The sequence below is a fragment of the Chenopodium quinoa genome, unplaced genomic scaffold (assembly GCF_001683475.1).
Source record: "Chenopodium quinoa cultivar QQ74 unplaced genomic scaffold, ASM168347v1, whole genome shotgun sequence".
NCBI classification, from domain to species: domain Eukaryota; kingdom Viridiplantae; phylum Streptophyta; class Magnoliopsida; order Caryophyllales; family Amaranthaceae; genus Chenopodium; species Chenopodium quinoa.
In genome coordinates this window covers 623,325-634,914 of record NW_018742484.1, presented here as the reverse complement: position 1 = coordinate 634,914, position 11,590 = coordinate 623,325, and the positions used below count along the sequence as shown (strand labels likewise).

Sequence of the window (11,590 nt, the reverse complement as noted above, 5' to 3'; positions counted from 1 at the left end):
GACCTTCATGCCGTCCACCCTTAGCATCACCTACACAATCAGCCGGAAAAGGGGTTAGTCTTTCAATCACGATACAACCGGCAAAAGAATAAAGTGGCACAAAAGCACCCCAACCGGTTAATTACCTCAGCGAGCAGTGAGTTGATGCGGTCTATGTTGACTTGGTGCACACCCGGCACCGCCTCCTTCTCGGACCGGGTGAGGGTCCTCAGCATTCTCTTGGAATAATTTTGGAGGTCCGGCTAACGAGAAGAGGCATCTGCATTAATAGATTTATCGGTTAAGTATTGAGCGTAGGCGGCACCTATATTCTGTCGGCTGCCTGAAGAATCCCCTGATTGGGTAGCTTGGGACTTGACTCGCATAAGCTCAAGCGGCTAGGGGGGTTTAAAGGTGAGAGTCGTACCTTGATTTTCAAGCTAAGGGGTCAACCACCCCAAGCCGCATTAGAGTCGGACGCTACAGCAAGCACCCGTCTTGAGGGAATTTCGGGCTCCCTCGTTCCAACCTCAGCCGGCCCTGTGCTTAGGCCAAGGTCTTTCAGGCTTTTGCCTGCTGAGGTAGGCCTCTCAGGCACAAGCGGCCTTCCGGTAGAGGCAGGGGCAGTCGGAACCCTTCTTCATTTGGAAGCAGGCTGGGAGGGCTCCTCTCCCAGTCTCTTCAGCATCTGTCTTAAAGAACGAGGAACATTCTTGCTCCCCGTCTGAAATAGAAGACCAAGCAGCCGGTTAATATCAAAATTAGCTTCAAACCATACAAACGGTAAAAGAGCTTAGCTGGCGCTTACCCCATCATCTTTGGCCGCCAGTTAGGCCCTCTTTTTCTCCAACTGATCCTTCCGGGTCTATGCAGCAGATTTAGCCGGTGCCTTTTCAAGAGGCACCATCTCTAATCCTTTCTCTGCAAGGAAGGAAAAAAATCAAAAAGTCAAAACCCATTCAAGTATGTTACATACGGCATAAAGTACCGGTTAACAATCAACATACGTCTGCTCCACATTGTGTTGAGGCCACAGGCGGAAAGGAACGCCTCGTCCTTTAGCAAGTCCGGATGAGGGACCCAGTTGTTGGCGACAATGACTTCTGTCCCATCATCCAAAGGCAAGGAGGTCTTTTCGAAGAGACCCGTCTCCATTATTTGTGTCCAAGCCTCTTCCGGCACCCTAGGAAGGGCACATTTCTTTCTAAGGAGAGCCGAGTATGTATTGTAGCGACGCAGCCGGTGGTTTAGTTGCAGCAATGGGGAAGAAACCATGTAAAACTTGTCGTTCCAGCTGCTCCACTTTGACGGCTTGTCAAGCGTCATCATGTATTCCGGGTGCGTGGTCAATGTATACCACGCATTCTAGCCACCTGGGGCACGACTGAGGTAGTGCATATGTGCAAACGCCTCCCAGCTAGGCGTTATGTCCTACATCTCGCAGGCGGCTATATATCCTAGTATATTCACCCAAGAGTTGGGTGTTAGCTGCCAAACGCCAAGATTGTATCCCTTTAGAATGGCTTTTATTGTATTATGGAAGGGGAACTAGAGGCCGGCTTTGAACGCCGCCTCATAGCAGCCGAAATAATTATCGGCATGATCAAGGTCGTCATCCCAGACGACGGTTGCCTCTACAGGCGGCACCACAATCTCCCATCCGATCCCAACCGGGCGCTTTTTCAAAAATGCGAGAAAGGTGGCATTTAGAGTGACCACATCCCGGGCAGTCATGTGCGCCTCTGTTGGATTGTTAATAGAGGGCCATTTATATGCCTCCTTATCCTCTTGGGGGCATCCGGTTCCATAGTAGACTCTGTGGAGTCTAATTGCTGGATAGTCTCTTCGCCGCCTGTATCCTCGGAATCGTCCAAGATATCATCTCCGGGCATGCTAGGTACGCCCGGCTGGTCATAAGGTACAAAGTCAGACGGAACTTCTGCTGAGCCGTCTGACTGATATTCGAGGTCTACAGCCGTTCGTCACGTCTGAGCCATTCTGTCCTACACATGAACAGAGACGGTCGGATTCGCAGAAGAGTAAGGGTGGTACAAACACCCCCAGACGGCATCCCCAGTCCTAGACTCAGTCGTATCCAGTGAGCGGCTGACAACTGTCCTAGGTCGTGCCGTGTGTGTGTTGGGTGAGTCCATTATTCTTTACAAGCTATACAACCGGAAAAACGCAAAAAAATTGCAAGGGGTAGAGACGGTACCTTGAAGTTGTAAAAAATCTGAAGACGGTTGACTCCTTGAAGTCAGCAGCCGGAAATCCTTTTTGTTGCTTGATGATACCCCAGACGGTAGCCCGAATGTACCCCCTGAATAACAGCTGAATTTCACTGAAGACCCAGACCTTTTTTTGGAAGTTTGCTTGAAGATACCCCAGACGGTTGTGATCAGCTGTGGGTGTACTGGAAGCTAGGGAAAGGTCAAAGGGTCCTTAGGCGATTTGAAGTCTGTATTAGACAAAGAGCACTCATACGGAAGTTGGATGAGTGAAAGAGGGGAAGTTTTTGCAAATAAAAGCAGCCGGTCTTAGAGCTCTTTTCTCAGGAAGTTTTTTGAAAATATGTGAAGTGTTGAAAATAAGGGGGAGGGTTTCTACTTATAGAAGAAGAACCCAGAAGGCGAACTGTCACCTCCCCATTTCAAATTCAAATTAAAAAAAAAACAGAGAGAAGGAGACGAAACGTCACCTTCTCAGAGCGTGACACCTGTCACAGGTGCCACGTGGCAAGCTAGTCACACCTGCGAGGGGAAAATGTTTAGGGTAAAAATACCCTATCCACGTGGCCCTATAGCATGCCGACACGTGTGATCAGAGAGGTCTTAGGGGATCCAATCCTCTACAGACATGTGACACTTTAACCCTAAAAGGGGAACTGATCCCCTTCCTCTATAAATAGAGGAAAATCCTCAATTATTACACATTCATAAATATACACACCAAAACCAAGCAATATTAATTGCATAATCCTCTCGGAACCCGAGGGAAAAACCTTTACATTCCGCACTTTTATACATCCGAACACGTTCTAACTTGATCGTCGAAGGCGGAACTCCACCCAACCGGAGTTTCCGTGGTTTTGCAGGTACAGACGACCGACGCGCATTCTTGGAATTGTAACTCTCCCGAGGGACTCCAAAAACCCCGAAACAAATTGCATCCATTTAAAGTTTGTATTTTGTAAATTGCAGCCATTTAAAAAAAATCGCAAATTGCAACCCAAAAGTATTAATAATTTGTTAATTGCCACCCAATCCAATTTTTTCCTCAATTTGCGTGCCAAAAATATTATATTAAGATTTCAGGAGTCATTTTAGCGAGCTCGAAATTGGCCAAAAATTAACGTAAGTTCCTCATTTTCACAGCATAAAATAGTTGCACATAAATTAATACATTTTTTTGATACAATTCCTTTTGCTTTAAACAGTTGGCTTTGTTTTGTGCTTGTATGGGCGGGATCATGTATTATTTAGAGCATGAGCCGGACACGATGGCTCCCTTTTCGCGGGGCATATTACGCCGTTTCTTGGCCGCCAGCCGGATTAGTAATCCTAGTCCTCCACCGAATCGTAATGCTTCATACGCATATTTACAGGCTTTCGAGGCCATGGAAAAGCCAAATATACAGGAGAAGGAAGGAGCTGCAGAGGCGGCTTTTGCCAAGTATAATCTTGAGGCTATCTCAGGGCTCTGAGAATTTAAAGATAATAACCTAGCTGTTGATTCTTTGATTTTCAACACATTATTTAAGCCATTATCTCTTCCACTTTTCTTCTTCAAAATTCTAATCATAGCACAGTAAGCGGTCCAAAAGTGGAAGGGGTTTCATGTGCATGAATGATAAATTCGGGGAGTAATCTATATGTTGCTTCTTATCAGATCATAGGTTATTTTTTAAATGCAACTCGCTCTATTACTGCAATTAGAGTTGGCAAATGTATAGTGTGTGTCGTGTCTTGCTCATGTTCATAGTCAAAGATAAATGGGTTGAGGTTCCTTAAAAGTGTCGTGTCATTCTGTGTTAACCTGTTTAGTTAAATGTGTTGAAAACCCTTAGTAACATACTTTTTCATGGTTAATTCGTGTTGTATTGTATGATGTTAAAAAAAAAGTTGGTCTCGTTTTAAAGATTTATCATCAATTCTATAAATTATTGGAATTATTTTCTAGATAGGTAGAGTTGTGTCGATTAAGTGTTAAAAAAATAGGTCAGTTTGTAAAATGGCTCATAGCAAAGGATTACTACGGAATCTTAGATAATTTCCCTAGTTTCCATAAGTTGGGGATTTAGATTTGTAAGTGTAACTTTTGGTTTTCATCAAAGTCGTATCAACGTTCCATTGTAATCTATAAGTTCAATTATTGATATACTTCTTAGAGTTCTTATACCATAGAACTCTCTTTTTTTTCATTTTTTTTTAAAGAAAAATTTATTTTACATTTATTGTACAATCAATGTCCATTTTCCTTTCTTTTCATATTACTCCCTCATTCTGTTTTGCAATATTTGAAAATTTAGAATTTGAAGTAGGTCCGTGAGGGTATTTAGTACATGAAAGCAAAGATATACACGAAATTTGATTACAAGTTATAACTTTAATCAAATATATTAGTACACAACAACACATTCATATTACACATACCTTAAATTATAGCTTAAGTCAACTATTTAATGAAAAGTTGTGACACATCCATGTCATCTTTATTCTTGAAAAGAAAGTACTACTTCCTTGATATACACACATACTTTCACACATAATAATTACCTTTTTCATATAAAAATAATAGTTGCGTTCTCGACTAGTAATGTGACAACAAATTAATACCAGATAATCGTACTACATAGAGTTTCATTTTTACGACGATCCATATCATACTTTGCCAAATCGTCTTCCTCTTTGCTGATAAGAACGTAATGCCTTAACAAATTCATCTTCTCCAAAATCAGGCCAAAGTGTATCAGTGAAGTACATCTCACTATAAGCTGATTGCCAAAGATAGTAATTACTTATACGTAATTCGCCGCTTGTTCGAATGAGCAAATCGGGCGATGGCATGTCCGTAACATTAGTTTGAAGATTTTCCTCAAACAAAGACTTGGTTATATCTTCAGGTTGAAGAAGGCCATCCTTCACTTTGGTAGCAATGGTTTGACAAGCATGCACTATATCATTTTGGCCACTATAACTCATTGCTAAGACAAAATGAATCCCATTGTAGTCTTTTGTTGCTTCTTCGATTTCTTCAACTGCTTTTCTTAAGGAACTGGATAGTGGAGATCTATCTCCAATCATAGAAACTCGTCCTCCATATCTGTTTATTTTATTATGTTAGCACAAGAGAACTCTAGGGATTTAAAAATATTCATGGTCAATGTTATACTTTGAAAAATAAAAGTTGCATATTTAAGATAGAAGCAGATAAAGATTCATGAAAGAGAGTGAGTATGAAAGCTGATACTCCCTCCGTGTTTTAATCAGTGTTACAATTTAACCAAACACGTATGTCAAGACATAACTTTAACCATCAATTTATCTTATATATATTAGTAAAATTATAGGAAAATTCATATTATGAAAGTATACATTATAACGAATCCAACAATGTGTTATACAATACCAAACTAAGATTGGTCTAGTGGTAAGGATTTTACCTTCTAACCTTGAGGTTGGAGGTTCAATCCCCCACTTAAGATACTTTGAGGTGGGGATTCCTTACCCTTCCCCCCTCACTCTCAAAGCGTCTGACTCGCAAATATCGGACCAAAAAAATCGTGAGGGTTGAGGTATCGTCAGGGTCCTTCTCCTTACCTTAAATAAAAAAATGTATTATACAATAACCTATATTTGTTTTTTTATATATTAGTAAATTAATCAAGTTAAAATCATTATGTGAATAGTGAAAAAAGTCACAATATAGTACTCCCTCCGTATTTAAATAAATGAAACGTTTTGACTTTTTGCACTATTCATCTAATTCACTTTGACTAATGTTTGTGATTTATAAATAATAATAAGTATAATCTTGTGAGCACTTGTTGTAATCGTCCCAATGAATAGATTATTAATATTCAATTGTTATCATTTTTACTTATTTATAATTAAAGATATTATCAATCAAAGTATTGAATAATCAAAGTATTGAATTGGCATACATGCACAATGGAAACGTTTCATTTATTTTAGAGGGTATTGGGTGCGGACTGCCGCACGCAAATTATGCGTGCGGCAGGCTTGGCTGATGTGTTTCATTTGTTGGTTGATATGTTTCATTTGTTGACTGATATGTTTTTTGTATTGACTTATATATTCCTTTTGTTGGCTGATATGTTTCTTAAATATGTGATATGTTCCTTTTGCTGGTTGCTATTAGTCATTAGTTGACTGATATGTTTCTTTAGTTGGCTTATATCTTTATTTTGTTGGCTGTTATGTTTATTTTGTTAGCTTATATGTTTCATTTTTTTTTGCTGATATGTTTATTTTGTTGGCTTATATGTTGCTTTTGTTTGTTGATTTTATTCTTTTGTTGGCTTATATGTTTTATTTTGTTGGTTGTTATGTTTATTTTGTTGGCTTATATATTCCTAATGTTGGCTGATATATATGTTTTGTTGGCTGATATATTTCATTTATTGGCTGATATGTTTCTTTTGTTTTTTTTTTTTTTTTGCTGATATGTTCCTTCTGTTGGCTGATACGTTTTTATTAATGTATGATATGTTCTTAATGTTAACTAATATAAGGCATCAATTGACTGACATATTCATTTTATTGGCTAATATTTTTATTATATTGGTTGATCCACAAAATTAAACATTTAAACTTTAACTCATAAAAAAAATAAAAAATAAAAAAATAAAAAAAATAAAAAGTCTCCTGAACTCCACCAGCACCAAATCGTAACTCCAAAACCTTCCTAAATCATATCATAAACTTAAAAAACAATACTCCATGTATCACAAATAATAATGATACAAAGCCAACAATTGTTTATGTACGAACAAGTAGCTTAATAAACAATTCATCACAAGCGAATGAACCAGCGAACTCCAGCAATTGAAGCAACAATTGAACCAGCGAACTCCCCTGCGACCTGCACCAGCGAATCGCGGCCGCTTCTCCGGGAAACACTACTCTCTTTTGAAGCAAAACGTTGATGCTTTGAAGATTATTAAATTAGGGTTAACGTTGATGAATTCAAATGGAAATCTGCCGAATCTCGTAAATTGCGAACTCCACACCTGCAATCGCACCGCCAAATCGCAGGAGAGAGAAAGAGAAGGGAAGAGAAGAAGGAGAGAGAAAGAGAGGGGAAGAGAAGTAGCAGTGTCACGCACCACCAAAACGCTGCCGCACAAACAATTTGCCGCACCCAATAGTCTGTGTTTATTTAAATACGAAGGGAGTACTTATTAAAACAAGGAGGGAGTAGTATGCAACCATCACACACATTAAGGGGGCGTTTGATTAGTGTATTTTTTGAATTGGAAACGGATTCGATTAAAATGATATCGTTATCATGTGTTTGGTTAGAAGGCATGGTAACAATTACCATTACCATTACCTAAAGGTAATGGTTAACCCCTTATTTGTTACCTCTAAAAAACTTGGGGTAACAAATACCCTTACCCTCCTATAAACAAATCCCTTTTAATGATTAAACCAAACAAATAAAAAGGTAATAGCTAAATGATTCATTTTCCCCTCTTATTTGTTTCATTTCCACTCCGTTTTTATTTTTCTAACCAAACGCCCCCTAAAAGAATTAAACAAGATGTCATGAGTACTCGTACTATTTTTAAATAGTGTCTGGGTGTAAGTAGAGCCAGGGCTGGCAATCCCTAACCCGACATGATAACCCGACGTGAACCCGACTCGAAGTTACTGAGAGAAACCCGAACCGAACACGAACAACCCGAATTTGACCCAAATTTCATATTTTGTAATAATATTATTCTCTCCGTGTTTTAATAAGTGTTACACTTTGACCGGCACATGGTTTTGGGTAATTTCATTGATGACTTATATAAAATAAGAGGTAAGTGGGATAGTTGGAGTATTAAAAAATTGTAAAAGAAAGATAGTGGGGTTAATAATTTATTGAAAAATAGAAATAAAAAAAATAGTACTAGGCTTGGGTGGGGACTATGAGAGGAGAGAGATATAATATTAAAATGTAGTTTTTTGCCAAAAAAGGAAGTGTAATACTTATTGAAATACGGTCGCATTTAGTAAGTGCAACACTTATTAAAACACGGAGGGAGTAAGTTTTATACTATTTTTTTTATAGATTTTAAGAACAACCCGAAATCTGACCCGAATTGTCACCCCTAAGTAGAGCCTTTCAATTATTACCTACTACTTATAAGACTAAAAAGTTATTAAATCAAGTGTGCTGGTTGGATTCGGATCAAATCTCTTAAAGCCGGGTCATATCGAATTTTAGTTACAAAGAACTTTAAATAAGTCAATTGTGGGATCAGATCTTTTTAATTAGGTCAATTCGGGTATTTTCAAGTTATTCTTATGCCATCTCAGTTTTATAGTTCTAGGTGTAGAGAGTGAGGGATAGTTCGAGTGGTTAGAGCTTCCCTTCCGATTTCAGGAGATTTTGGGATTGATTCTCATCAATTTGCCTTTTGGCTCTCACAACAACAACAACAAAAAAGAAAAAAAAAAGTTCCAAGTGCAACTTGTGCAAGCTTAGCATGCATGTCCAATTCAAATAGTTGCTAAACTTGGTATAATAAAATAGAAATATGAGAACTTTAATGAATACATGCATAAGAATTCTTAGTAATTATAAGGTGCTCTTTACCTACGACAAAAGCGTAGTAGATAGTACTTCAATGATCCTTCAAAAAGTTCGAGCAAGAAGTCAACTTCATCCTTGTATAAACAACAAAAACACAAAATATGAATTAATCGAGATGTTTGAATACGAACTTATATATACCGAATCTTATTTTATTTTAATGTGAATAGTTTATATCTTATACATAATAATTAACGAACTAATATTACATGTATTATTTGTTGCGTGGATCACTAGACAAACTGTTGAACTAATATATAGAATTGGGAAGGTTGTAATGATAAACATAAAACTACTAAACTGATGAGAGAATAAAACAAAGAACAAATTTTCTGACTAATTCAATACTCTCATAAAAATATTTAATGCAAACTGAAGAATAAATAGCAAACTGAATAACTAGAATAGCCTAAGACTTAGGAACATGATTTCAGTACTATCCATTATTTTTTTTATTTTTTTTTTTGGGAGTGCAAAACAAGACACTAGGCCCTGGAAAACAAAAAAAGACAAAAACAAACTAGGGGGAATAAAACGTGGTAGAGCCACGCCAACTATATCATTATGTAAAATACGCCCTAAGCAAAGGGGGGACTTGAATACTATCCCATGACCTTAGCAACGTAACAAATTGACCCACTAACAGAGGTTAACTGACAACACCTTAAGTTAATAATTTCCTAACAATACACCACTATCATTATTTGCACACTACTGAGAGTGAAGGATAACTCAAGTAGTTAGAGCTTCCTTCTCAATTGCAGTCGATCCTGCAATCGATCCTCACCCCGTCCTTGGGGCTCTCTAAATACCAAAAAAAAATTATTTGCACACTACTATACTAAATTTTGAATCTCACGTATATTTGATTTTGCTATACATGGACTTTATTTTCTAATCCGAATTTATTCAAATTTAATTGTACGTCTGTTATTGAATGAAGGTGAAAAGAACACAATAATCCTTATAAACCAAACTCACCTTTGGGCGAAGCCAATTCTCAGATGAGAACATAAAAAGCGAGATAATAGGAATATTCCATCTTCGACACAGAGTAATAATCTCCCCTAAAGTCCCAAGACCAACTTCATAGCCTTCAACAGGGACAAGACCTCTCTTCTTAGCCCACCTCCGATTCCCATCCAATATCATAGCCACGTGTCGTGGCATCAGTTCACGTCGTAGCCCCTTCGGTAGCTCACCATCACCTTCAATATTACCATCCAGCTTGAATGCTGATGATAACATGTTCACAAATTCCCTTTTATACACTTGTTCTTGTTTCTTTTTGAAAAATAGGAATAATGGCATGCTTAAAATCCAACTTGGGATTATTGCCATGATAATCGACCATATTTTAATTAAAATTCTCATGTTTTCAATTGTTTTTATTTCTCTTTGGGTGTTAGAATTGGTTGATTTTTGCTCTTTGGGTTTTATTCTAAATCAACTAATGTTATGATGGTTATATATATGCATAAACATCTAAGATTATGCCTAAAATTGCTACACGCATGATTTAATTAAGTGATCAGATGCGTTGACCTTTTGAGGCATGTGCCATAGTGAGTTGTAAGTCTTGCGACTAGAAGCACAAAAACTGATTCGACTGACCTGATCTTGGAATAAAAATTCTAAATGAGATTTTAATTTGTATGGTTACAATGTTTAGCATGACTCAAATTTAAAATAAACACGATCCGACTCGACTTTACTGATCCCGACATGCTAGACAGTTGAATTGACAACCCTACTTGTGAATGATGGCAAAGTTATTTTTATTTTTATTTTTTTTTTGAAAGGGAAAGAGCAAAGTTACTTGTAAAGCACATTAATGTTGAAATTATAATAGAGAAAGAAAAATGAACCTGTACTACTAGGTATCCAATACACTCCTGAAATTTAAACTACTTCCGTCTAAACATAATTACATCATTTTGACTATTGACACTATTTACTTGTTTAATTTTGACCATAATATTCTCAAATTATCAACTTTATAATTATGAACATTAGTGGTCATAGTAAAGATGAAGAAGTATAGAGAAAAACAAATACTCCGTAACTAACTAGAGCTACAAACTAGGAAATCTATGTATCACATGATTTAATTAATATCATCCCTAACCCCCTACCTACATGATCTCAAATCTCAACAACCTCCTTTTTTTTTTTAAATGGAATAGGAAGGAGTGATTTCATTAAATAAATAATAGTCAGTCAGCACTTACAATCATCCCTTAAGGAATCTAAATTTTCAATACACGTATTTAACACCTCCAAATTAATGGCATTGGTTATGAACTGCTCCTGAACAATTCTAAATGTCTTTGCATCGTTTTTGACGGAGCTCTATTGATGTATAGTTGCGAAAGTGATAAAACTTGAAGTCATTATGATCGACAAATTTGCAAGACGAATCTTCTAAATCTGCACCCCTAAATCAACAGACCCACAATTCTACAAATTAGCAAGACGAATCTTCCAAATTTGCATCCCTGCACACACGAAAAACAAACAAACAAACAATACTAAAAAATCCACCATTAGGGAACTCACTAAACCTTACATTGAGGGACTTTTTATAATCCCCATACTGAAGGTGATCTTTATTGGCTAAAAACATTAAATTGAAGAAGAATTTGGGGTTTACTATTAATAAAATCGATGCCAGCCCCTAAGTTTTACTATGATGGCTAGGTTTGAAGATCGAACATAGAATTTTTTAGGGTTTTTTTTTTTAGAGAGAGGTCACTTTGATCTCAACAACCTAAGATCCACAATT

The 11,590-nt window shown here is 37.4% G+C and overlaps 1 protein-coding gene across 1 annotated transcript; it reads right to left on the bottom strand.

Annotated features, from left to right (window-relative positions):
* Positions 1–4,499: 4,499 nt before the first annotated feature.
* On the bottom strand, positions 4,500–10,300 carry LOC110719321 (isoprenyl transferase-like). Its single transcript, XM_021898220.1, has 3 exons — positions 9,787–10,300; positions 8,809–8,879; positions 4,500–5,301 (listed from the first exon to the last, which is right to left on the bottom strand). The coding sequence occupies exons 1-3, from the start codon at positions 10,177–10,179 to the stop codon at positions 4,860–4,862; spliced, it is 906 nt and encodes a 301-aa protein (XP_021753912.1). The 5' UTR covers positions 10,180–10,300; the 3' UTR covers positions 4,500–4,859.
* Positions 10,301–11,590: the final 1,290 nt, after the last annotated feature.

Bases quoted from the DNA above. Each gene is read 5' to 3' on its own strand.
- LOC110719321 (XM_021898220.1), bottom strand. From the start codon at position 10,179: ATGAGAATTTTAATTAAAATATGGTCGATTATCATGGCAATAATCCCA. The intron at 8,880-9,786 runs GTGAGTTTGGTT...TGTTTATACAAG, and splicing joins AGAATTGGCTTCGCCCAAAG to GATGAAGTTGACTTCTTGCT. The intron at 5,302-8,808 runs GTAAAGAGCACC...TAAAATAAACAG, and splicing joins CTACTACGCTTTTGTCGTAG to ATATGGAGGACGAGTTTCTA.